The sequence below is a fragment of the Hirundo rustica genome, chromosome 4 (assembly GCF_015227805.2).
Source record: "Hirundo rustica isolate bHirRus1 chromosome 4, bHirRus1.pri.v3, whole genome shotgun sequence".
Lineage (NCBI taxonomy): Eukaryota > Metazoa > Chordata > Aves > Passeriformes > Hirundinidae > Hirundo > Hirundo rustica.
This window is the reverse complement of record NC_053453.1, coordinates 61,017,626-61,045,470: the sequence shown is the minus strand read 5'-3', so window position 1 is coordinate 61,045,470 and position 27,845 is coordinate 61,017,626. Positions and strand designations below refer to the sequence as shown.

Here is a 27,845-nt window from a genome sequence, read left to right as displayed (position 1 = left end):
CTCCATCCATCCCTCCCTCCATCCCTCCATCCCCGCATCCCTCCCCGCCCGTGCCGGCCGCGGCTGCGGCTGCCCCGCAATGACATCACCGTGCGCGGAGCCCCCGCCCGCCGTGCGCGGGGCTGTGCCGGGGGCCGGGGCTGCCGCTCCCGCCGCTCGCCCGCCCCTTCCCTTCTCTCCCCTCCCCTTCCCTCCCCTCCCTCCCCTTCCCTTCCTCCCTCCACCTCCATCCCTCCCTCCCTCCGTGCCGCCGGAGCGCCCGCGGCCCGCGCACCTCGGCCTCCCCCGCGGCCCTCAGGGAAGAGGATGGCGGAGAGCGAGGCCGAGACCCCCAGCACGCCCTGCGAGTTCGAGAGCAAGTACTTCGAGTACAATGGGGTGCGGCTGCCGCCCTTCTGCCGCGGGAAGATGGAGGAGATCGCCAATTTCCCGGTGAGGGACAGCGACGTCTGGATTGTCACCTATCCGAAATCAGGTAGGCGGGCGGGCGGGCCGGGGCTGCCGCGGATGGTGGGGGGCGGCTCCTCCTCCTCCCTCTCGTCCTCCTCCTCCTCCTCCTCTCCCCGCTCGCAGGGCAGCCGGGGCCGGGAGCGGGGGCTGCAGGTGCCCCGGCGGCCCCCACGGGATGTGGGGGCGAGGCCTGAGCCCGTTCTCCAGCGCGGGTGTGCCCGGGGATGGTGCCTTGTGTCCGAGGATGGAGCGCTGGGGCCGGGGCTGGTGTCCTGGATCCGGGGATGGAGCCCTGGATCCGAGGATGGTACCCTGTATCCGGGGGTGGAGCCCTGTGTCCAGGGATGGTACCCTGTATCCGGGGATGCTGTCCGGTGTCCGGGGCTGGTGTCCTGGATCCAGGGATTGTGTGCTGTATCCGGGGATGGAGCCCTGGGGCCGGGGCTGGATCCTTATCCGAGGATGGTACCCGGAATCCAGGGATGGAGCCCTGGGGCCGGGGCTGGTGTCCTGGATCCAGGGGTTGTGTCCTGTATCCGGGGATGCTGTCTGGTGTCCGGGGCTGGTGTCCTGGACCCAGGGGTTGTGTCCTGTATCCGGGGATGCTGTCCGGTGTCCGGGGATGGAGCCCTGTGGCCAGGTGTGGTGCTCTGCGCTCGGCAGCCCCCGCAGCTCTGCGGAGTTGAGAGCCTGTCCCGGGCACAGAGGGGTTCAGGGGCCCTGTGGGGCACCCACGGAGGGTGGGTAGATGCCAGCGTGGCCCGGGGGCCCCGCCTGGGTGTTCCCAAACCGCTGGATTTTGACGATGCTGCTCGGGGCAGGGGAAATCTATGGCATCAATGCGAACGGCTGCTGTGCTGCACAGGTTTGGTGTCTGCTCCACGGCCTTCCCTCCCTGCTGCACTCCCGGGGCAGCTGCCCAGATCGTTCTGGGAGAGCATGTGCTCCAAGTAGGTTCTTGCTGCACTGTCTCAGTCACCAGAAAGACCTCCTGTTTGCAGTGCAAGTGAATGTTTTGCCCAGTAAAGGCATCCTTTGGCTGCTGCACACCGTTTGGGTGTCTGCTTGTAATGCCATATTTCTTGATTTTTTTTATCCTCTCTGTTTCCAAGCAAAAATATTTAAAGAGAATTACCATGGATGTAGTGCTGCCTGCAAAGAGACAGACAATATGGGAGCTTTGTACCCCACCCGATAAAATCAGATAAACTCTTTTGTAAGTGCATTCTTGAGTGACTTTTTTTCCTGACAATGAGATGATCTCTTTCTAGGAAACCCAAAGTCCACTGGAGATAACAGATGTCAGCTCTGCAAATGCCCTTGTAAAAGATGTTTCAGTATTGTAGGTTTCTGACTTAGTCCATTGTTTGTTGTGTGAATGGCTAATGCTTTTCAATTTCCTGGTGTGCTGCTCCAAGCACGCGCATTTCTATGATGTAGCATCTGTTATGTTTTTATCATTTCTCAAGAAGTTCCAAGCATTTGTATTTACATTTTCTGATATTTTGTTACTAACTATGCTTTTAAAGATCGGCGAGAGCTTGATAGATACGCATTAGATAAGGGAAAGTAAGTAGATGGCCCTCAAAATACTAGGATTAGGAGCAGACAGCTACATTTAAAATGTTCTTTTAAACTGTCTTCTTCAAGATTTATAGCATGCAGCACCAACACTATTAAACTCTTTGCAGTTTAAGACTTCGGTTTTGAGAATCTGAGGCTACAATGTTCCTGTGTTAGAACTGCACCCCAGTTTCTCAGTGGCGTCTTGTTAAATATCCTCAGCCAATCTCAGCCAGCCACAATATCATTAATAGCTGGCAATAGCTTAGTTTTGATGGCTAGACAGTTGGCTGTGGAAAGCCAGCTTGCATAATCGTATTTAATTTGCTGTTTTGTGCATATAGCAACATAACATTAGATCTTTTGGGGCCCCAGTGACAGGGAACTGCCCACTTAGAAAATGGACATGCTACAAGAGGATTTACTGGCAGTCACTGGGGGAAGGAAAAGATGGGTGAGAAATGGGGCACCAAAACTGAAGGTGCAGTATTGTGTGGATAAGCTGGAGGAGCAGCCTTGAGATCAAAGTAGAGTTTTATTTGCCAGGAGAGAGAATGCTTGGGTGGTGAGTAATCTGATGTCCTTGTGGAGGGAGTAGGCTCTGGATGATAATACCATCTTGAAGCTCCACCTTCTTATAGCCCAAAGTCTACCTAGACCCTTGGAAGCTTGTTTTGTCAGCTGCTCCTCTGTGGCTTACAGCTTATTTAGGGCTTCAGAGGGGCTGCTGGCTAGGGACAGGCATGGCAGCAGAAACTGGGCTTCCCTAGGATGGTTCCCTTAGCCAAAGTCATGCAGAAAGTCTACAGCAAAGCCAGGAATCAAATCCAGAAGCCCATTACCCTAACTACAACTTTATCTTTCTGCCTCTCAATAGTGTTGACGAATATTTTTCTGTTTACTGGACCTAATCAGAATTTTCATGATGTTGTTGCAATGAAAATAAATAAGGTTCACAAAACACATTACATGCACAAAATGTAATTATTTGGGGTGAAATGGTTCAGCTTGTTTTCTGGTAAAATTTAGAGGTGGAACACAGCTGGGACCACTTGCTTAGTTTCTGTGAATAAATTGTGTTTGAGCAATGCTTCAAGAAAGAAAAATCGTGAATAGGTCCAACAGAAAACTTTCTTCTTCTTCCTAAGGAAATCAGCTTTGTTCAGTGTAGCAGCAGCTCTCCATCTGCTCAAACTGTGGAAAATACCCAAACAAGTTGTGTTCTGGATGTGTGAGAGGCCAGGGCCTGTGGCTGCAGGCAGAAGGCTGCAGCAGTAGCTGTTGACCATATGGTGGCTTCCCTGGCAAAGAAAATCCACAAGTGGCTCATAGGGCCAGGACAGCTTCAGCTGTCCCAGGGACTGGTGGAGTGGTCTGGAAGCCATTTGAAAGACACTGTGCGCTGCAGGAAGATACAATGCAGCTTCAAACACGTGAAATGGAGGTGGTGCTTGGAAATAGTTACAGCTGTTGGTAAATTGGGAGTGACCCAGGAAGAAGTTGTTCCAATAATGGCAGCAAATCAAATGTACTGGTGGCCTTACTGGTAGTAATGCAATAAGCCTAATGGAAAGTGACTCTGCTTTAATGTGATTTCCACTGATGGATGGCTGAATAATGATATCCCTTATATCTTTAATTATTCTTAACACCTGTGCCCAATCAATGGTAACAGCTTTTGGGAGATTCTGGACTATGAGAAACTTTATGCCGAAAACCCAGAGTCTCAGATATATGAATGTGTGTCTATGTGTGGGAGTACTGTAGTTATAGAAAACCTTTTTTTGTCGTGATGCATAATTTAAAATCAGGTATCTTACTGAAGAAATGAAGTCAAAAGTTTCATCTTCCACATAACTTTGTAGTGCAGAGCGGGCACGCTGAGTGGGACGCAGATTTGCAGGAGAAAATGTAAACCAGACTGCTGTTCTCTATAGTATTAAATAACCAGAGCTCACCCCACAGACAAGATACAGATGCTTTGTTTGTAGGGAGCACTGTTCCTCTGTCACAACTTGCATTGAACCCTCTCATCCTGTGGATTTCCGGTACCCTACTTGAAAATGAAAATTCTCATCTGGGAACTTAAGCTACTGAACCAAAGGAGAAGCAAATGTTTTCATGGTATTCCTTCAGTCACCACACTGAGGTCCAGGTTAGCTGTTTGCTAACATCAGTGATTGATTTCAGTGTTTAGTTCAGGTTCTCCCAGTGTTTTATTGTGTCTTACAGTGTCACCATGACTGGATGTGATCTGTCCATGTGCTTACTCAGAAGTGGTGCACAGCAGCTCTCTTAATACCATCTTGTGAGTGCTCCAAATGAATGTGTACTTTGCATTCTTGGGACAAAACCCACAAGTTTGCAAAATTCATAATTTCTTTGATAAACAGGCATAGAAAAAGAAAAATAAAAAAAAAAGAAGAAAGGAGAAAGGTTTTACCCTGGGTAAAAAGTGTATTCTGAACATGTGAAATCATTATTGACTGCATTAAATGATAATGACCTCAAAGACTAAAAGATTAGAATATTATGTAAATCAGCCAAACCCACCAGCCAGTCGTTCTCATTTCATGTTAATGTTCATTTTTCACAGTGAAGATATTAACGAAAGGAAGCAAAAAGCTTATTTTTTTTTTTTTTTAAATTCTTTTTATGCAGTCTTATTAAATGAAGTGTTTTCTCTTGTTGGGTATATTAGGGACTCATACACCCCATGTACCCTGTCTTTTTATAGATTCTCAATTTCACTTGTGGCACTGGATTTTTGAAGCTACCCTTTGGCTGTTAGGGAATATGATAGCTCTAGACCTTTGCCTTAATGAAGTGTCAGCAGTGAGTTTGTGGGTCATTCCAAGGACAGCTGTCATGTGTGTATATTTACTGAGTTTTCCTTTTTGGAATTCTTTCACGCTTACCTCTGGTGTTAGGTGAAATGAACCAGGGAAAGTCAGTTTGAGTTGTCCATTTCATTATTTGTTTGAGAGGTTCTGTGTGTACCGGTCATGCCCCTGGCAGTGCATTGCGTGCAGCAGGGCAGGTCTCTGTTCTCCTCCTGTTCTCTGTGCCTCTCCCACCGTGTGCACACCTCTTTTATCCTCCTATTCCTAGCACTCCTGAATCCAACACTTCCTCTTGCTGGGTCACCAGGATGTGCCAGTCCCTTCCCTGGCTGATGGAGGAGCTCTGTCCTTCCTCTCTTACAGTCTCTCTGCATTCTCCATGGCCCATTTCCCTCATCCCGTAATCCCTGTTCTTCCCATGCAGGGACTCTGTGTACCCTGGGGTTTTCTTCTGTTATGGGGAAAGAGTTGTTTGATGCACTGGCCATTGCAGCTATGACAGGGACAACTGTTAAACTGTGGGATACAGAGGGTGCAATATAAACAGCAGTTTTCCTGTTTGATTCCCCAGTAAAATAGCAGACTTCAGCTCACCAACATCTAAATCATTCTTTGATTAGACTTGGCACTCAGAAGTTGCTACACTGATGGCAAAGAGAGGCTTGAACCATTGGAGACGTAGATATATGTGCTTGAAGTTGATTTAAGGATTTCTTATCTTTGGCCTTTTGTTTCTTCCCCTTCCAATGAGCCCTAGCTGTCAGTGGGACCATGTTATAAAACAGATTGGCAAAATCTTGAGTATAGAAATGCATTACAAAGAAGAACTACCAAGTATGCCAAAATCTCGCTTCGTTTATCTTGTTCAATGCTGCTTTTCATGTTTTCCACAGACTGTAAAAATCTCCTGGCAACGAGGTTATATTTACAGGTGAGATTGGTATTACTGTACTTCACAGTAACAGGCTTATTATCCAATACAGATTATTATTGCTTGACTAGGTTCACGTGGCTGCAGGTACCCACATGTGCACAGGTCGAACACTGCTGACAGTCAGTCCTGATTTGCACAGTCATAACTGAGAGGAGAATCAGGCTCAAAGGCTGCCCAAGGATGTTCCTGAGCCGTGGGAGACTCGGCTGGGAGCTGTCACAGGGACGTGTGGCAGCTGCGGTGGATTGCAGAGGTTTCCCTCCTACTGGCAGCTCTCAGTGGACTTTGCAGCAAAAGGCTCCTCAGGGGACACAAGCATCCGTGTGTGTTAAATTAGTTGACTTGCCTTAATTTCCAGTGTTCTCATACGGAATTTCTCCCAGCAGTTTTGTTGGCATTGTTTTATAACAACAGCTTTGCAGCTGCAAAAGAGCCAGATTCTGCTGTGCTGGATTTATAGTGCTATTACCTCTGCAGAATTTTGTTGCCTTGGGCTTAAACCATTTTCATTTAAAGGATTAATGAAAATATTACTGGCCCAGAGGCATGCCTCGAGAAATCACGAGGCTGGCTTAAAAACTAAATTTTTACACAAAATACATTTGAGATTCTTCTCCTTTCACCTCTGGTTTTTGAAGCAATATTATGCTCTGTGACATGGAGTGATGGGAAACCTCTGTTAATTTCATGAATTTGGATGAATGAGTTGATATCTTTAAAATCAGAATAGAGCACGTAACTTTTTCTCTCTGACGGTAACATCACAGTTACTTGGTTTCTTACGCAATGTATAAAGCTCAGCTATTACTCTGTTTTAATGACAGATGAATGTGCATCAATTCCCATACCAGCTGGCCAGAATGAATGGAATTCTTTTTCAAACGGGAAGGGAACAGCAAACTGCATTGTGTGATAGAGATATGCTTTGTGAGCTGTTTCTTTAGGGACTGATGGACAGGGTCTGTGTTTGAATGTGGCTTCATGCTCTTGATGGCAGAAATCATGTTCCTTCCACCACTGAGAAGAGTAAATACTCCACAGCTTAAACTCACTCCGTCGAGGACCATCCAGGTGCAAAAGGTGACTCCTGTAGATTTATATTTCTGGGGATTAGAGCCACTGGGTTCCTGTGCTTTGAAAGTTCTTCTGTAATGGGTCTATCTTTTCATTTATATATAGCTCAAAACACCTTCGGGTATTGACTCACTCTTAAATACTGTTAGGCAAAGAAATTATAAATAAAACAATGAAAAAAAAAGTAGTTGAAAGCAATGTTAAGTTTGCCACTGATGCATTTGACTTGATTTCAGTGTGAGTAGAATTGAATAGGTCCTTGTATGCCTCAAACTTGAAATAAAAGCAGAGAAAAAAAAAGATCTGTGGTTAAAGGAAACTCCTTTTATTATCTAGATAGCAGTGTTTCTCTCATGACCCTTTTATCAAACCAGAGAAGAGATGTTACTAGAGGCAGAACAAATGATTCAGAAGACAAAGAATTCTCCAGTTATCTAACAGGTTTTGCTGAGTCTTTTGCAAATGTAGCATAATTGCTTCCCTGCTGTTAAGTAGTGCAAAACTCAACTTGCCTTTTGTTTGAGGTTTTTTTTGTTGGGTTTTTTTTGTGGTGGTTTTTTGTTTGTTTGGTTGGTTGGTTGGTTGGTTTTTTTGTGTGTGTGTTTGTTGTTGTTGTTGTTGGGTTGTTGTTTGTTTTTTTGTATTTTGTTTTTTGTTTTTGTTGTTGTTTTGTTTTGTTTCTTTGATAAACAGGCATAGTAAAAGAAAAAAAAAAAAGAAGAAAGGAGAAAGGTTTTACCCTGGGTAAAAAGTGTATTCTGAACATGTGAAGTCATTATTGACTGCCTTAAATGATAATGACCTCAAAGACTAAAAGATTAGAAAATTATGTAAATCAGCCAAACCCACCAGCCAGTTGTTCTCATTTCATGTTAATGTTCATTTGTCACAGTGAAGATATTAATGAAAGGAAGCAAAAAGCTTAATTTTTTTTTTTTTTTTATTATTCTTTTTATGCGGTCTTATTAAATGAAGTGTTTTCTCTTGTTGGGTATATTAGGGACTCATACACCCCATGTACCCTGTGTTTTGTCCCAAAAATGCTGCTTTAGAAGCGGTGTAAGCTTTGGGACACTGGGCATCCAATGTGACCTTGTGGCTGCAGATTCTGTGACCTGGGATAAATCATATCATCTTTTTGTCTTGTTTTCCACTGGCTGTGTTTCTCCTCTACCGGAATTTTTCATATATATTGGTAAGCAGTTCTCATGAGCAGACAGATGTCACCTGCCTTATATATTTTTTGCCGAAAAACTAGCAAATTGCAGGAATGAAATTTAATTAAGCAGGCTGAGCCCCCACAGCTCCTTCAGCCCCTCCTGGTGCTCCAAACCCTTCCCCAGCTCCGTTCCCTTCCCTGGGCACGCTCCAGCCCCTCAGTGTCTTTCCTGTCCTGAGGTTCCCAGAAGTGCCCCAGGATCTGAGGTGTGGCCCCAGCAGTGCCCAGCACAGGGGACAGTCACTGCCCTGGCCCTGCTGCCACACCATGGCCGGCACAGCCCAGGTGCCATTGGCCTCTTGCCCACCTGTGGATGCAAGGCAATGAGAAACACAGATTAACCATGCAGTTAAAAGCCTGTTTACTGCTGGTCAGGGCTGCCAAAGTAGCGCAGAACAGCTGTAGGCATTGCTGAAGCTGGGCTGGTCTCTACATGCAGAGCTGAATTGCACATTAGTAATGACTGATGGCAGTGCTTCTATGGCATCACCAGTGCTTTCTGTCAGAACAAGTGCCTGCTCTTCAACCATTTTGCTCCAACACTGTAAACCTGTTGCCTGATATCAAAGGGAAGCAAGCACCTTGTAACAGTACTAAAATGGTAAGATAAAAAAGCAGGTCTTTATTGGAAGCTTCCAGGTTCCTTTGTGGTTATGGGCACACCCAGCACTAGATTTTTACAATTTTTATTAGTTTCACAAAAGAACGTATCTAACAAATATTGACCAATTAGAAGAGCAGTTGATTAGGAAATTTTCCCCCAGGTTCTACCCAGTTAGAGTTGGTTCAGGGGCTTCTTTACCCCATTTCTCTTGTGTCTTCTCAGATTCTGGTTGGAAAATAAAATGTCCTTGCATGTTCTTTTCTTGAAAACCAGTCTTTCAGGAATATGTTAGAAGATTAGCTTATTACTCTAAAATCTAAGAGAAAGAGTAGGAGAAATACCAGGAGCTACATAACTATATATTATCAGTCTGCAAAACTACAAATATATGAAAAATGTATAAAAAGCTAAAATCTTTAGGCATCAAACCCATGGTGGTAGTGGTTGGCTGATCCCCTTTTTGAGCCCCAAACAGATCTCTTTCCATTTCTGATTCTGAAGAGCAGCAATGGAAAGGGCTGTAGCTGGCTTAAAACTGCAGTCCAGCTAAATGTGGAGGGACATAGGTACCTTGGGAAGAATGGTTTTGCTTAGTGCAGCTATAATTTGAGTGGGATTCTGCGTGGGACAAAATGCTTTACTCCCTGACCTTAGACAAGCAGTAGCTGACTGGGCAGATTGTGGTTTTTTTAAAGTGTAACCTGTACCTGCAGATTTTTCACATTCCATTATTGGTGTGCTGAGCTCTTGAAACTTGACCACCTAATATGTGCAAACGCACATTAATGTGTAGGCAGGTTTTGCCTAACAATTTTCCTGGAGGGGTTGAAACTGAGGCAGAGAACTGCATTTTGAGTAGTGACAGACATCTTCTGACGTTATTATATGGGGAGAGGAGTGTGTTCACAGCCGAGGGTAGGAGATCTACCTCAACACAAGTGCCTAGCAGAGGTGCCTTGTTGTTTCCTGGTTTCTGATCCCATCTCAGTCAGCAGAGCTCACTGTGGAGCTCTGAATTTACCCACAGACTATTATTACTGTAGAGCAGAACACGGAGTGATAGAGTTGTCCTAGAAATCAGTGGAGCTAAGGGTAACTATGCAGTTCTTTCAGATGTAGTGAAGTCCTTGAGCATGATTTTAAAACCCTGTGACTTGTCATCACAGCAAAGTTCTTTCCTGCGTTGTTGTCCTTGGTACAGTGTGTGAAATCGAAGAGAAATTGGGCACAGTGGGAAGACTTTCAGCTGGAGATTGTGAGCTCCTGCTGGGGTAATGTGTTATGCAGTTGAGGCATGTTTTTTGATATGGGCTCTAAAAAGATGGGAGAATGGAACTGCCAGAGGATGCAGGAGGGCAGGCTACAACTGAGGTAAAAACTTAATGTCCTGGGTTGGCTTTAGACCTGGTCAGCCTTGAATAGATGTGGGAAGGGTGAAAAGAAATGTCATTCTGTCAAAACAAGCAGGCTTATCTGTTATTTCCATGTTCCTGAATGTTGTATGTTACATTTTGGGGGGTTTTTTTAGCCTGATGGATGCTGTGCTCTCTTTTACCATTGGAGTGTGTTTGGTTGGTGAGTAGAAACTGGACGAAAAATTAACCTAAGGATATGGGCAGATGTCTGCTTTTACAGGTGCCTGCGCTACTGCAGGATTGTTAGTGCTTTTAGCCTGCTGTTCATCATTCCTGGCAGAAAAACAACCCGCAGAGTATTTTGGGTGGATGCATTCTGGTTTGTGTCATGCAGAATTTGCTACGTGAGTTGATGCCAAAAGTAGAAATTCCTTCAGCTAGTTTGGCTGATCTAATTTTAAGTGGATTGGAGCAGTTTGTGTGAAGTTATTCCATTGGTGATGACACCTGGTGCATGACAGGACGAGCATCCACGGATTGAGGCAGCCCAGCTAAAGCTTCAAGAGAGGAGTAGAACAATTTTCCCTTTGAATATCTGGTACCAAGGAATGTCTGTAACCATCCAGTAGCAGCTGTCTGTGAAGGACCTGTGACATGACCCAGGACACCTGGACATGATGAAGTCATGGATGTCGGGACAAGCTTGAGGACACAAATCGTGACTCTTCAATCAGAAGTCAAATGAAGGCAGACTTCTGGCCTGTTGATGAGCAGTAGATCTGTGGACCTGACTCACAGTTCTTAGAGCTTTTAGGATACTACTCACCCAGCCCTTACTGCAGAGCATGTGAGGATGTTGTGGATTATTAACAAGGACAGAAAAGAAAGGCTTTTTGCCCCAGCTCTCCTCAGCAAGAGACCTCTGCCAGCAAGCGACAGATGAATCTCTCTTCTTCAGGGAATCAGTCTCCGTGGGTGTGGGTTTGGCTGTGCCACAAATCTCCCAGAGAACAGGTCCTGGTGTGTTTTATTTACTAGTGTTGCTCCAGTTTTGGACCCAGCATGTTCCAGGGGAGGTGTTTTTCTCGGAGCTGGTGTTTGGTGTGGACAGTAGTGGCCGCCTGCCTCGCGGTGGGCGAGTGGGGCTGCCCCAGCTGCCAGTGCCAGGTCCCAGACACTTTGTGGTCGATGTGCACTTCTCATCCTGTCCTCTATTGAGTAGTTAGTGTACTAATGTAAGGGAGAATCACGACCCAGACCACTTAAAAAAAAAAAATAGTACTAATGCATTAGCCAAAAATAGCCCTGCTTTGAAACCAGTTCATTAAAGCAGGGCTTTAGGATACTGTATTGGGCGTAATAGCAATAATTCTGTGGCTAATACGTCTGTGTAAACAGTTCAGTGACAGCATTTTTACCAAACAGAAGGTGGGTTTTCCTCCTAAATAGAAGAGGGTTTTCATAGTGTGCTGTTTATAATCTCTGGCAAAATATACTCAAAACACAAATCAGAATTAATGGACCTATGTCTCCAGAATTCAGCCTGTTGGTTTTGGTTTAAAAGCTGGTCTCTGCAAGCAGAAAAATAAATGGATTAGGACATCTAAAAATCTAAGGCTGTGCTTCCTGAATCTTGCTGGAAATTGTGTATTTAATGCTTCTTTTAAATCCAGCCTTACTTAACTTGCCCCTTCACTTTCAGAAGGTCTGAATTCAGGTTTCTTGTGTCCAACAGACTCCCTTGACAGGTCAGTATTGACTGTGGGGCATTTAGGCCATATAAGAGGGGCATTAGTCTTAGAGGATGTGTATTCAGTCCTTCCTGAAAATTGGGCCCTCTAATAAATATTAAATTGGTCAGTCAAAAAAAAAATAGTGTGGCAATATAACATCACAATTTCAGTCTTTTTTTTTTTTTTTTTTGCATCCCCAGTCTCATTTAGGAGAACAGAAGAACTGGAAAATATGGTATCAAGGTGTATAAATACATTATTTTTATTTTTAAAACAGTAGTTGTTAATGAAAACCTCTGTTCTTAAGCCAGGTGGCATTTGAATGTGTAGGAGAACTTCAGCATACAGACCTCAAAAGGAGATACTTTAATGTTTTGGAAATGGTTTTTCTCCTTCTAATGGAAAAATCTAATTTTCCCTCCAGTATTGTAGGGTGAGGATGAATCTGTCATACTGACCTGCAGATTTACACTGAAATTAGCCAAGGGGGAATGATCTTGCAGGCAGTTAGAACAATGATGTGAAGCTGTGCTGTACAGCACTTGCAGACCAGTCTGGCAGCTTTAGCAGCCCTCACTTTTAATGAGCACTTGCATCTACCAATGCTATAAAAAGTTATGAGTCATAATGGATCTGCTGCATTGGATTGCCCAAAATTTGGTCAAGCACTGGCAGATCAAACAAAGTAGAGCTAAATGGGATTGCTAGATTACTAGCATTAGTATTTCTTTATTTTAATTTTTCATATGGTTTCCATACAAGGAGCAAATAAAGGGAATATAACAAAGGCCTTTGCATCCTTGGGCTGCAGGTTTGTCCTGTCTTAGCTGATAAGAGAGGAGAAACTGAAAGAAACTACCTTAGAAACCACATGGAGAAGCGAAATTTCACCAGAAATCTTACAGCTTTATACCTGCAACTTCACTTTGAACACATCTGTGATGTCTGATGATTTCATAGACATGCCAGTGGCCAGAAAGAGCTGAGAGAAGCCAGAGAACGTCTTCACTAGAGAATATTTCTCCCTTCCACAGGGACTGGGTTAGACATTGGATGACATCTAACACATAGAAGCCAGAAGGAGTAGCTGTGGTGTTCTCCTGTCGTGTCTGTCTCGCTGTGCTGCCTGGTTGCTGCTGCAGCAGCTCCTGATGAGCAGGAGCACAGTGGCCCTGGTCTGACTTTGCTCTTGCTCCTGAGGCACTGGCCATGGAAAAGGGCACAAAGGAAGAGTTCCCAGTCACTGTGACTGCTGGGGCATGGTGGGATTTTTAATGAGTCCTGGTTTCCGTGAGTCATTAGGTAGCACAGGAAAGCCCAGTGCATCTCTACCAGCACTCTCCCTGGTTATGCAGGGTAGAAATAGATAGGCTCACAGGTAATTTGAAAAGGGTCTCCTAAAGACCTGCAGATTCTGGCAGGCAGTAGCTTCTTGCAGTTGTTTCCCACCCCCTTTCTTTCCAGATATTGTGTGATAAACTGGAACACTCTGTGTTCTCCTGAGGCATTGTATTGACATAGCAGAGGAGCTTGTCAGGAAGAGCATTTCTCAGGTGGTTTGCACTAAGTTCCTCACATGCTGAGTGCCTCCATTTTAGCTGGAATTGGATAAGTGTTCATAAATTCCATGTCTGTTTTGGCAATATGACCTTAGAGGTAGCAAGGTGAGTAGTCTTTCTCCTGAATAAAATGCTGCAGATGGAAGAAGAAAGGATAGAATTTCTGGGAGCTTATTAATATGGCATTCGATGCCTAATGTCCAAAGGCTGGCAGTGAATCCTGTTTTTGAGTGATTGTCCTGTTGTGTTTATCCTTCTGTACCATCCCAAGTGAGGTGTGCATGTACACGTGCAGGTGTTCAGCAGCAAAGGGAGGAGGCAGTGAAGATACTGGAGATGCACAACACCCTTTGCCTCAGCAGGGCCAGAAATCTAGGGAGTACAGAGAGAAGCTCTGCACACTTTTGGTTTCTTTTTTTATTTAGCTTGCCTCACCTTTTTCTTCTGTCCAACAGGTATCGTAATTTTCCTTTTACTAAGAAAGTCTCTGTGACATTTGGATCTGGCCCGGTTTTGTGATGGAATGGGATTGCTGGCGTTACTCACATAATCTCAGTTTCAGGGATTTACTCTACCTTGCATCTATGAAATGATGGCTCTTGCAAATCTCCACAGAGGTCACTAAGTCAGCTGGGTCAAATGGCAAATTTCTGTGTTTTACCACAGATGGGGCTGCAGCAGAAGACTCGGATCCCATCATACTATGGCATTTAAATAAATTCTGCTAGCCCAGGTCTAGGCTTGGGCTTTCCATCTTATGGATAGGTATGGTATCCCACTTCTTTTGGCCTTTCAGCCAGCTGCTGTTCCCAGGGTTGAAGATGTTGCCCTAGCAGCCAGATCTGGAATTTGGGCTGCCTGTTGCTAGGTTAAGTCATCCTTTGTAAACCAAAAAGAACATTTAGCTCTGATACATTTAATTTGAGTTGGTTTTAGTCCTAGTAGAGATGTGAGGAGGTTCATACCTATCTAATTATACTTATAAAATTTTCAGATTTTTTTCTTTTACAAAAATAAGCATGTGATTTTTTAAATTGTTCTTTTAAACAGGAAACCAGGTCAATGATAATTTTTTTTACCTGGAGCTTTTGGAATGTGTGCATATGTATGGTAAATAATAATTGATTAAAAGCGACAAGTTAAAAAAAAAAAAAAAAAAAAAAACCAACACTGTTCTCTCAAAAGTTAATTCCCTAGTTTTCATTTGCATTAAGACCCTGAAATTCCAAAGCTCAGTAACTTGAGGGCTAATGTGGGAAAAAAAATCAGGTTTATACAGAGAGTGACAAAAGAGAAAACTAGCACAGAGTTCATGGGAGAGGGCAGATTGAGATCAGTAATCCCGCTGCAGGTGTAGGGAGGAGAAATTCCAGCCTACTGGATGGTCCCAGCATTTCTGTGCCAGTGTGTCACTGATTTTGGTGGGAACGCTTTTAGACGGAAACTTTTGAGCTTCCAAACCCCCCGTTTTGGATGGGAAACATGCCATTTCCCACCTCTGCAGTTCTCCGTGGATTTGGGTAGCTGTCTGTCGCTTTTAACTTTTCTGCTGGACTTTGTGGAGAGCTGGCAGGGAATGTGCTCCTCTCCCCAAGTTTGTGTGCCTCAACCCTGCTGCCCTTCTGTATTCAGAGGCACAATAGAGATGGCAGCTTTTTGCCTAGAGAGCAGCTGAGCAACGAAAAAATAGTTTATTCTCTATCCCCACTGAGTTATTTCTTTTCTTTTCATGGAAGCAGGACTGCTGTAAAAGCATTTCTCTTTGCCGGTGGAATTGGAAATAGTGAAATAAATTATGAAGGACCAAGGTGTTTCCGGTCAGAATAAATATTTAATGTGAACAAGGGTTGTGCTCATTCAGAGTCACAAGGACTGATACTAAAGTACTGTATGAATGTTAATTTTAATGCATAAAATATATGCTTGAACTTAAAAATGCAGAGCGAACAGCCTTGGTGGCAAGTGTGTATTAAGCGTGTGACAGCTGTCTCTGTGGGTGATGATAATGTGAAAGTGTCTTTTTTTTTTTTTTTTCCTTTATTTTTTTTTTCCCTGTCCCAAACCTTTTTCATTTACCCATCAATCAGCAAGGGAACAGTGGAATCTTGAAGTGCTTGCCATCCAAAACAATTCTTGGAGGTGTGTGTTCTTTCACGTTGTAGCCTGTGTTCACGCCAACCATCTGCCTCACTTAACTGTTTCTGTCTCAGATTAAAAACCGACCAGAATAATGACACAGCACAGGGGAGTTTTTTTTGTTGGAACAACAATACAGGATTGGTAAAAAGGTGCCTGTTTGTGTGTACTGTCTTGTTAGTTACCGTGAATTAGTGACTTGCAGATCAGTAATTATTTTCAAGTTCAAATGGTCATGAGCTCAGAGTTTACAGTTCATCGTTCCAAGCACTGGGATGCAGGAGGAGGCTTGGGCTTTATAACCAGCTCTGGAACCATTACTTGTCCCTTTAGGCAACACGAGACAGTGAATAAATCCTGGTCTCATTTCCCTTACTGCTCGCAACTCTTAAATAATGGGTCTGTCTTTTGCAGTTTCCAGGGTGTCCCACACCCTTGGGACTTTCTTTTTATCTAAACTGTGGGTTCCCTCCCCTGGTTCGCTGTGATCTCTCCCCATTCTGTTGCTCTGTCTCACCAAGAGCCTTTCTCTTCATGACCCTCTGTCAAATATCTCTGTTTTGAGGGTTCCCTACCCACCTGAAAGTAAAGTCACTTTGAAATAGTTTCCCTGTCCAAAGGTCTGATTGAATTACCTATTAATTTTCCAAAGTGCAGTCTCTGGCCGTTGATATCTAATGGCTGCTTTGTAAATGTCCTCAGAGTGGGGAGGGATGCATAATTGAGGCTTCCAAAGCTTGTGACTGACTCACTGTGCATGGATGTGCTTGGGGCTTTATCCACTCCATAACCTGAAGGCAAAAACAGACTCTCAAATCATTGCATAACAGGGACCTTGCCTGCAATTTAGAATAGAGGTTTCTCAGCACAGCCACTAATGCATTTTGTGAACTTGGATGACCTCTGTTCACCTCGTATTTTAGTTTCTAAAGTGGAAATAGTAGTGTTTTGCCAAGGTAACATTTAGGGAGGTAAAACATTTTATTACATGCTTTGCAATTCACACGTTAAGTGATTTGTATTTAAATGGTTACTGAAGAAAAAAATCTCAGGTCTTTTGCATGAAAGACCTAAATGTATTTAAAATAAAACTAAGAGAGCTGACATACTATGTTAAAACAGTAGCAATAGACTTAGCTGACAGCAGATGTTGAGGACAAAAGTTGCCATTATTTCTCTGTTTAGGTCTCCCTTCATATGGTTGTGTTTAGATAAGAACTGTAATGCAATCTGTTTTCTTTCATTGTTTGGTTCATGCAGGCACAGGCTTGCTGCAGGAAGTGGTGTATCTAGTGAGTCAGGGAGCTGATCCAGATGAGATTGGACTAATGAATATAGACGAGCAGCTTCCAGTCCTAGAGTACCCTCAGCCTGGTCTGGACATCATCAAGGTACAATTTATTGCAAAGAAAGTCTTCCAGCATTTGTGTGTCTTCCTCCTCGGTTTCATGTTTATCACTTCATTTCATCCTGTGTCCTTCTCCTTTTTGTCACTGGACTTGTGCAGAATGTTGCAATGATTCAGAGTGCTATTAGGTTATTTTAAATCGCTTTTAATAAGCTTCATTGTGTTCTGTTTAATACTTTAAATGTGCCTCCATCTCCTAAATATCTTGGCAGTGGGTTTTCTGAATGAAAGTTCCATGCCTCTCTTGCTTATGTAAACAGGAGCTGTCCAAATGAGGCAAATTTGCCTTGATTCCTTCCCTGAATTTGTGAAAGACTAACTAAAAATGCAGGTATCCATACATCTGTATTCCCACTGCTCCAAATTTACACATCACAATCTTTAGCTCCACAGATCCTGGCTCTCTGCAGACACTGAGGGCGTAGCTTGAGGGGTCTGGAATATCCTGCATGAAATTCCACGCTATTAAGAATCCCTTGAAGTCCAGCTGCATGGCACATAAGTGTGATCTTGTCCTTGCTGGAACCACTTCTGACAGAGGCACATCTTGGAATTATTAGGAAAACGATACAGGGCCATCCTGTAACAGCTGCAGTGCTGCTTGGACTGAGCAAGCTGCGGCTGGTGGGGATAGAATTAAGCTGCTTGTGGTCAATGACAACTGCAGCCTCAGCCTACTTTGGGCTGGGAGTATTTAAAGGTTGGAGATTGCTCTTCTTTTTCATCTGTGATGCCTAATCCAGAGAGACCTCAGTGCTACCCTGCTGCAAAAAGGTGGTGGCAATAGTAAGAGGTTTCGTTTGAGATTTCACATTCTTATCTATGCATGCTAGCAGCTTGATTCTATATGGATTTATTCCATTTTTAATAGCAGAGCATGATTTGTGTCTTGAGAGAATTTTGTATCAAATCACAGAAGAAATATTGTTTGAAAGATGTTCACACACTCAGATAAAACTTTGGGCCTAGTTCTGAGGATAAAGTAAAATAAAATGCAAGGGTAAAATTTGGAAGAAGTTAGGGGTTGAGTTTTCAGAGCTTCTAATATTTTTCAAGGATTTTTAGTGGAGGCATCACTGGAAATAAAGTGAGCTTGATATTAAGAATCTTCAACTGTTATACTCTCCTTCTGAGATGGTGCTGCAAATGGAAGTACTTTGAAAACAAAAGGGATAAAAACCCAAAATGACAAAACCCCCAACACGTTATCCAGCCTTTTGATATTTAAAAACCAGATGTAACTCCCTGACCTGATTTTGAGTCCCAAACTCCTATTAATTTCAGGAAGTGAATTTGTGAATGGAAGTCGCTGTAGTAAAGGGCCTCAAGTGTGACAGTTCAGGACAGCTCAGGATGTGCCCTGAAACAGTGCTCAATAGGAAACGATTCTCTCTGCTTTGATTTAGGAGCTGACGTCCCCTCGCCTCATCAAAAGCCACCTGCCCTATCGGTTTTTGCCTTCGGACCTTCACAACGGCAACTCAAAGGTGAAAATGAGCTCGTGTTTGTTTTAACTCTGCTGGCAGCACTTGTGTGAGGGCTTTGGGATGAGGAAAAAGCTTTCAACAAGACGATTTTTCCCCCCATCACAGGTAATATACATGGCTCGCAACCCCAAAGACCTGGTGGTGTCTTATTACCAGTTCCACCGCTCCCTAAGGACCATGAGCTACAGAGGAACGTTTCAGGAGTTCTGCAGAAGGTTTATGAATGACAAGTGTAAGGAGCTGTTCTCTCTGCCCACATTTATTTTCATCTCTGCGTTCCTTCTGCACGTACAGAAGTGAACTGGATAAAGGTGCATTTGTTTTGCATATACAGCAAGGAGGTTGCTGCGGATAGCGCTGCGGGGATTGAGATTTGTCCATGCAAGCTATGAGCCGTGCTTTTTGAAAATATTTGCCTTACAGTATTTCACCCCCTGGGTTCAGCAGTTTTCCACCTGAGCTGGAGCAAAACTCTTCTCTACTCTGCTAAAATTCAGTTTGCAGGCTGCCAGGTACCTCCTAAGAAGTGGTGAATAGTCCCAGCATAATTTGAATTCAGTTATTCATCCCTATCAGCTTCTTCCCAGGAGTGTTTCTGGCCCTCAGGTTTGGGGATATTTTCCTGGTAATTCCTTTAATATTTAAATTTCAGCCAAAACTTCAAGGTTCATGCCTTGCAAATTAACACTAAAATCTCTGTTTTGCATGGGCCTGATCTGGAGTGCCCCAGTGAGCTCGAGTGAGACCCCATGAGAAGGCAGCTGCAGGCTCCTGCTGTCTGAAAAATGCAGCTCTGTGAGGAGAATGCAATTGCCACACTCTCTAGCTAAGGAAGAGGAAAAATTCCTGCTGCCTTTTATTTCTCTGCAATTTCTCCTCTGATACCATAATGTGACACTAGGAATTCACCAGGTACCTTGAGCTATGAGAGCAGGATCTCCTTTAGATCCAGAGCAGCAAACCTTGAATTTAGGGGAGCTGATGCTAAAGGAGCTGTGTAATACCAAAGGGAAGAAAAAAGTAAAGCCTTCCAACAGAGGTTATTTAACAGGCCTTGAAAAACCTTTGCTGCTCCTTATCCTGCAAGCTTGAGCGGGATTAACGCTCTCCTCCCATTCCAGCCCAGCTTCAGTTTTCCATTTGCACTCCCTGAGAATGAAATGTTTGCCTGTAGCCCCTGATCAGGAACTTCTAGACCAGAGACATAGGAAAGACACAGAAGAAGGTCTTAGATAGAGGGGTTGGGCACTCTTTTCCATATAAGTATCCCAGGTGTTGTGTCTTTATCTCGTAGCAGCCACCTGACTTTGTCACAACCTCCCAGAGCCAATAAAACATCACAGCACGTTCTGTGGCCATAACTGTACAAATGGGATGTTCGTAATGCGCAGTAAATTTAGCATTCGGCTGAATGTTTACATCTCAGCAGAATCCTGGCAACTCGAATGTGCCCAATGGACAAAGAGATCAGTTTCATAGGAAAACAATTTTATACAACTGACCAATTTTCAATTTTTGTAAAGGCACTAAGATTCCATTTTTGTTATTCCCGTTCCATAAGAAATTAATGCATGAAGGTAATCCATCAGTGTTCCAGTTACCAGAATGAAGGAATTCTTTTTCAAAGAGAAAAGGTGGCTTCAAAATACAAACCTAAGAAGTTGGTTTAAATTTTTTCTATAGTTACTTTGCCGAAAAGAAAAAATCAACCCAAAAAAAATTGGGAAAGAGTTGAAAAACTCTTTATTTGCTTAATTCCTACTTTGATTATGTGAAGAACTTTGTGGAAATTAGTCACAGGTAGCAGAGAAAAATGCATAATGCATTTCTCATGGGGTTATCTCCTAATATTGGCAACAAAAGAGATTCTTGAGGTTGTAAGTACCAGGTACCAGTAGCTGAACCTCTGCTAGAGACACGTAAATTGAAATCAGTGCAAATGTGGACTTAATCAGAGAACTGGAAAACAAATGAGTAAAGGTATAGGGGGAGGGTTAAGTCTCCCGTTACATGGGTCAAAATGAGACACTGCTCTCCTGGGGCTATGAACCACTTCAGTTATTTCATTTTTTTTCCTTTTTTAATTTTTTTTTTCTTTTTGAAAATGGCTTAATAACCAAAGTGTTCATTTTCCTCATGCCAATTACAATGTTTTTGTAGTAGGATATGGTTCGTGGTTTGAACATGTGCAAGAGTTTTGGGAACACCACATGGATGCCAATGTACTTTTTCTCAAGTATGAAGATATGCATAAGGTAGGTTAGATATAGCAAAATTTTAATCACATTTAGCATCCTAGTTTTTAAAATATGTAAAGCACAAAATTACATTCTGATGTCCATATTTAGGCTCCCTAATGCCTGACACCATTTTTAAAGCACTGACTTTAAAAATTCAGTAGCTTCTATGGACTTCAGGCATTTTCATATCCATATTAATTTACTGGGGAGTCTGCCTGCATCTATAGGCATTGAACTTGCAGAGAAGACAGTGATATGAAACTGTTCAGTACTTGCTGTACTCAGCCCTGGCCATTCATTTAAAAGAAATGTCTTGCTATATGTGGTGTATCAATGAGGGAAAAAATATATAATCACTATTTTGTCCTATGTGTTTGGCGTTTGGTTATTTGATTGTTCTTACTTCTTTCTGTGAAACAAATCTGAAAACAATGAGGGTATGATCATGCAGCATAAGGTGGATATAATTATTGAGTCTTTACAGTATGCTGGCTAATAAATCCACTTATATCAGAAATCTAGTGGAAATAGTACGTATTTCTTATTGCAGTAATATCTTTTTGAGAGCTAATGAAAATACTTCAGGATGTTTATTTGACTGGAAAACTAATGCAAACATTGGAAAAATCCTGTTTCCAAACTTGCTAAAAGAAAAAATCAGGACAAGACTCAATAAAGGCAGGTAAATTATAGTTCCGTCTTTACTGAGCTTTCTGATGGAGTGGGATTCTAAAAGAAGGTGTAATACAATCAGAATAAGCAAAGTTTAATCAAAATTATTTCAATCCCATGGTTTTGATTAATTGAATAATTAATGTATTCCTAGCTGTGCTCACCAGCTGGTGGCATCACAGCATCCTTCTGCTTCCTGATAAATATCACTGTTTTGTCCTTGCAACTCTTACTGGGGTACCCTGAAATTCTGGAGGTGTCAATTCATGATCCTGCTCAGAGGCCACCCCCCCTGATCCTTTCCATCTACATGATTGTAGTCCCAGAAGATGACAAAGGAAGAAGGGCTCTCCTAACATTTTTAGTCATGTATTTGACTAAGGTCAAAATCAAAGTAACTTTTAAATCCTCTGAAATGCACTGTTATTCGAAAGGATGGGGTGTTCTCTGAAGTGGAAAGCATCACAATTACTTTTCAGTTGTTCCCCGTTCCAACACTTGAATGTTACATGGCCACGCTTTCTGCCAACCTGTCTTATTCTAATTACTCAGAATGTGTTTCTTTTCAGCAAATTGGAAGGTGGCAAAAGTTCAAGGCAGTGATGTTTCTACAACTTCTGCACTTGTATTTTTCACACTCACTGGGATATAACTTACTTTGAAGTATTAAAACTCATTAAAAATGTGATTTAAAATATTGTGAAATAACCTGGGTTTTAAATGCTCTCTTACAGGACCTAGCAACAATGGTTGAGCAACTGGTGAGGTTCTTAGGAGTTTCTTATGACAAAGCACAGTTGGAATCCATGGTGGAGCACTGCCATCAACTCATTGATCAATGCTGTAATGCAGAGGCTCTTCCTGTTGGCAGGGGTATGTTTAAAACCCACAGCAAAACTCTTCTTGGAGAGGTTGCAAGGAGCAGCTTAATAACCCCCAGGGTGTTTTAGATGTTGGCAAAATGTTGCCATGTAAAGGACGTAAAGGATGACTGTTGGTGCAGTTTGGGGCCTGGGTTGTTTTGAAATCAGGTCAGGTAGAAGTGACTTGAAAAGGATGGAAGAATCCAAGATTAACAGTGTAACTTCAAACCACTCCATCGGAGAGTCTCTGTCTTGCTTCAGTGGATTCAGCTCTTCATGCTGAGGACTCTGCACTGCTCCTTCTGACCTTTGGCATGCCAAAGCCTACACCATTTCATACAGTTCATCCTGGCCTGAGCCCTGGGGTTTAAGCAGGTCAGGTTTTCTAGAATATCAGATATTTCTCATTTGGAAGGCATGAAATTACAAAGAACCACAGCTTCCCTTATAAGCTTTTTATTTTCATTTCCTACCTCAACTCTTTAAAATGTGTTTATCTCCCAGATGTTCATTCTGGTGAGATTCTTTCTCTAGGAACCTGAAGGTGCCATGTGATCTGTTGATACATCTGTCCTTTGATAAGAAATCAAGTCCTTTCTTGCCTTTGAGAAGCATTAGAGTGAACTTAGGCTCCCTCAAATTATTTTCTGTTGGCTGCTCTACATCACTTTTAAAAACGAGGGAACCAGCTCAAGATGGCCAGTTCCTATGTTATCCCTACATATGCCTTACCCAAACATAAAATCACTTCATACACGTACTTAATCCAGTTATGTTTGGAACTTTCCCTTGTTTTCAACCCACAGCAGTGGCAGCACTTTATGATACAGCATCACACATGAAGCACACGTTTATCATGACCACAAGGTTTCTCAGAGGAATGGATTTGCAGGTTATTGTCCCTTACTCAGGGATTATGACAGGAATACTTTGGTCTTAGGTTTCTGTGTGTAGCAGCCCTTTCCATACTACCATTTTCAGCCAACCTTCATGTTGATCTGCAAATTTTACCAGCTGCAGTTTTTAGAATTGTTTTCAAATCTCTGATGAAAATGCCAGGAATTACCAGCCCCTCTTGACTTCTTATTCCATGTTAGCTGGCTGTTTATTCAATTATCCCATATTTTTGGGACATCCCAAGGTCCTTGGATGAGGTGATTGTGTGGGTGCAAGGCTTTATGAACAGCAGGGTTGTGTTCTCCTTGTTGGCCCACGTGTAGCCTCTTACTTCTAGCGTCTACAACTGTTTCAGAAAGAAGCCTTCATGTTCTAATAGAGAAGGAAGGGAGCTAGAGCACTTAATGTGATACTTTGTCATTTGTTCACTGTGTGCTTTTTAGTATAAATATCCTTATTTTGAATTTCTTTTCTTTGCTGTCTTTGGCTTTTACAATATTTTGTTACGCCGGAATGTAGCTTCATTAGCAGTGCTTTGTTCCTTCTCTGTTTGTTTCTGTGACAAAGTATGGTGGCAATGACATGACAGCTGATTGTAATTTGTTTCAAATATTTTAATTTGTCATTAGTTACATTTACTTTATTATTTTGCTTTATTTTAGTTCTTCATTTTTTTTTTCTTTTAGCACATTGATCTTTACTCTGAAGATAACCCTGAACTGCTGTGAAAGCAGAACAATGATTAGATATGTTACTTGTATTTGACTCTTATCACATCATAATATACGCAGTTGCATGATTCAAATCATAAACCAGGTGGGTGACTTTTTGACAAGCTATCAATTCATATGGTAAAAAAGAAAAAAAAATGTTGCAAATAATCCACTGTGTATCTATGTCATTTGTAAAACTTGTCATCTGTCCATACATGTTTTTAGGGAGACTCAGAAATAAAAGGATTTTCTTTACCAAGCAGAGGAAGAAAATATTTTATTATCATTACTGAATGGGAAATACAGGATTTTGTGTTTCATGCTGTAGTTTTTGCAGTTATAGTTGCCAGAGCAAAATTTAAGTTAGTGTCAGGTGTTTATGATTGTAAGGTGTTTTTTTTTGGTTGTTTTTTTTTTTTTTTTTTTTTTTTTTTTTTTTAAAATACATAAGAAATTTGGTGAAAACAATAAATGGCATCTTCAGTGTCTGGTTATTCTGGTTTTTGGATCCTGAAAAGAAACCAGGACACCTTCATACCTTCAGGAGTTATAGAAAAGCCGCGATTTCATAAAATGGCCTTTGCCACACATACTATGCCATCAGGTTAATAAGTAATATGTAGATGTTTCAGACAGTTTTGTCTTTGGTCTCAGCTATAAAGTTGCTGCATAAAAACAGCGGTAATTGAATTAAATGGGTATTCTTCTTATGCATCAAATGCGTAATTAAACTCCCTGCATGTAGCTTTGTTCTTGTTTATGATTAAACTCTGGTAGCTCAGTCCCAATTCTCCTTTCATTTATTCCAGTTGAACAAGTCTGTATTTTGTCTTTATCTCCAGCATAAATGAGAAGCAAATTGAGCCTCTCAGTCTGGTTATTCCTTCGGGCTTATTCAGCGTCAAGTAACCCTGGGTGACTTTGAGTTAAATATATTTTGGGCTGCATTGAAACAGTTGTTAAGGAGGTTGCTGCCTTTGGCTGGTAGGTTCAGCAAGGTCACCAGGTTATGTTACTGGTTGGCTTCCATGGATTAATTCATATGAGGAAGGTGTTCAGTGTCTGTATTGCATCCCCCAAAAGCTTCCTGTTCTTCATGTTCAAAATTAAAATGTCGGTGGCACAACCTGAGCACATGGCACTTGTTCTCACATAGATAGAAACTCGTATTTAACAAATCTCTCCATGCTGAGAAATGGAAATTCGTCTGTTGGACTTATCTCTAGACACAAAAGAATAGAAATTAGCAACAAAAATATTACACTCCAATAGTCAGTTTTATACCCCACATTCCCTGTACCTTTTGGATAGCTCTCTAAGCAGTGGGTGCTGGAGGCACGGTGATTTTGAAATGTGTTGTTAGGAGTTGGAATTATTAAACCACTATAGCATACACTGAAATCAGAGATCCACACTGAAGTGAACACCCAACCCAAAATCTGTGTTCTCTTCTGACTAAGGCCAGAATAAAGTCTCAGACAAATCTGAATTCTTCCTGTGTAACTCTGGGCTGATGCAGCTGAAGTCATGTGTGGTTTTATTTGAAGGCTTTGCAAGGATAGTGCCAGAGTAATTGGGTGAGACAATGAACAGCCTTAGGGCTCATTAAGCTTTCAGAGAAAGCCCAGACTGATCAGAATCTTGCAGCTGATACTTGGTGCCCTGCACAGTTAGACTGAGGGTATTTGGTGTCCTGTTACTGTCTCCTCTCTGACTTGTGTTCTTTCTCTGTGTTTCAGGACGAGTTGGGCTATGGAAAGACATCTTCACTGTTTCAATGAACGAGAAATTTGATTTAGTTTATAAACAGAAGATGGGAAAATGTGACCTCACATTCGATTTTTATTTATAAAAAATGCATGCATATGATATCCAGATTAGCTAGAAGTGCTTTATGCATTCATTTATTACCTGCTGGACAAACTACTGTAGCTATTATGTGTAATAAGGTTTAAAGAAAGAAAAAACAATCTAAGTAAACCGTATCAGATGCAATTATCTTTGATCCTAAACAGCTGTTTATCTTCTAGTATTTAAGTCCTTTGTTCACATGCAAGAACGTCCCAGACAATACTAGAACATTCAGCTGTTATGGAATGTATTATATACGTATAAGGTATGTATCATATATGCAACTAGAATGTACACCTTTTCAGCCCCTCATTGATTATTTAATGTGTTTTATAAAAGCTTGTCACTAGAACCTAGATAAACATCCGTAAACCAAATAAAAATTTATTTCTGAGGGAAACAAGTAACAGGCCAAAACAGTATGCTAGAATGATCTCAGGGGTTAATCGTCGCATTTATTTTTATAGCAGGTATAACCGAGGATAAATAAATCCCATTCCAAAATAGGAACTGATCCAAGTGGGGTTCACATTAGGTTCTGCACACCCTTGTCTGTGTGATTTGAGTGGGTTCTGTACACTGGCACACTCTGTGAGACAGGGCTTGTTCTGATTTACAGCTGTGATTGATTGCCTGATCCCAAATCCCACCCAAGCCTTTATGGAGACAGCTCAGAGCTGGCTTCCTGGTGGAGGCAGTTCAGCTCCGTGCCCAGGGACAGCAGATAAAACATTTTAAGCCCTTCGCTCTAGGTCACTCCCTTAAAATGAGGCTTAAAAGCCAGGAATCAGGGACTTTCCTGAAGAATCAGTCTCCAACTCATGTCACTTTGCTGTGTGAATTTCTCCCTTTAGGGGCAGCCCCAGAAGTTAAGGTGCTGGATAAGCTCCAGTTCCACTAAAAGGTGAGGGTACTTAGCACTGTTCATGGGTTGTCCTGGACTCCACCAGACCTAAGGGGAAGAGTGTAAAGCAGTGTAAAGCAGGCAAAGGGAACTGCAGCATCCGACGAAGAGAGTTGATGGATATGCCAGCAGGTGGGAGTATTGCACAAATATCCATGCACAATAAGTTCCAGGAATTGTTAGCCATGACTGATCTGGATTATAATCAGGATTCAAGTTTATTTCTCTTACCTTTTTTTTTAGTCTCTACACAAACAGCCTGAAGCAGGCTACTATCACTACAGAACTGTCCCAAATTATTTTATTGTTCCATTATGTAATGACATCAATGTTTTTTCTGTTCTCAGCTGCAGGAGGCCCATTTTTGCTAGTCAAATGTTCAGGCTCACCAAAAACTGTGAGGATGGACTAGTTTTTAGTGTTTCAGTTCTGTTGGGAAACTGCCAGTTCAGCACTGGCAAGTGGTGTAGCATGATGTGGCTTGACAGCACTTTTCCTTGTATATTTGTGAGTGAAAATGCTTTCAGTGAAATTTTATTTCTATTTTTATATTTTTAGTACTGTATGAATATTAAGCACTACACATTATACTTCTGTGCTTGCTTGCTTACTGAATAAAAGATGTGTTCTGTGCATTGTGGCTGTTCATTTTCTAGACCTCCCACTCAAGCCAGGTGGTCTTTGCAGACAAACTACAACAAACTGGGGGAACACGGGAGAAGGAGAATTCCCTCTTGCTACAGAGGAAGACAAAATTCTCCCACAGTTCCTGCAGATTAGAGTCAGGAGAAAATTTCATTAGCACAAAAAATCTACTTCAATCACTTAATCCTGAGGATGTGTGAGCAATACAACGTAATATTTCTGAAGGTACCGGGGAATCCTGCTCTGGTTCCCAGAGCTGTTTCCTTTGCTGCAGCTGATGTCCAAGATGCAGGAATGTCCCCCAGCCACACTTCTAACAGCCAGGTCCATCTGTATGCCATTGCCTGTGCAGAGGGCCACCAGCTGCCAGGCCACATTAGCCGTGCTGAAATTCACCTTTGGATCTCTGGTACTTGAAAGCCTTTGAGTTTTTCTATAAAAATCCAGAGGTAGTTAAGCTCCTTCCTCTTTTCAACAACTTGAACTTTCAGGACTCAACTCAATGTTACCAAGACTCTGCACAAACACAGACACCCCTTTGCCCAAATTTTCTGTGGAGAGAATGCCTCATTGGTACCAAAGCATTGCAAATGAAGAATAAAAATTCCAGAAAACCAAGACAGTTTCTTTTTTTGTCAACATTCCAGTTTGCTGAGCTGCTTCTGCTAAGGGAAAACGTTTACAAGCAAAGGTTT

The 27,845-nt window shown here is 42.4% G+C and overlaps 1 protein-coding gene across 1 annotated transcript; it reads left to right on the top strand.

The window, feature by feature from the left end:
• The first annotated feature begins 201 nt into the window (after window positions 1-201).
• On the top strand, window positions 202-27,138 carry SULT4A1 (sulfotransferase family 4A member 1). Its single transcript, XM_040063333.2, has 7 exons — window positions 202-475; window positions 16,731-16,861; window positions 18,285-18,365; window positions 18,471-18,597; window positions 20,526-20,620; window positions 22,012-22,150; window positions 25,490-27,138. The coding sequence occupies exons 1-7, from the start codon at window positions 307-309 to the stop codon at window positions 25,600-25,602; spliced, it is 855 nt and encodes a 284-aa protein (XP_039919267.1). The 5' UTR covers window positions 202-306; the 3' UTR covers window positions 25,603-27,138.
• The last annotated feature ends 707 nt before the right edge of the window (window positions 27,139-27,845 follow it).

Coding starts and splice junctions, on each gene's coding strand:
- SULT4A1 (XM_040063333.2), top strand. CDS start 307: ATGGCGGAGAGCGAGGCCGAGACCCCCAGCACGCCCTGCGAGTTCGAG. Junction 16,862..18,284: donor CTGGTCTGGACATCATCAAG/GTACAATTTATT, acceptor GCTTTGATTTAG/GAGCTGACGTCCCCTCGCCT. Junction 20,621..22,011: donor AGTATGAAGATATGCATAAG/GTAGGTTAGATA, acceptor GCTCTCTTACAG/GACCTAGCAACAATGGTTGA.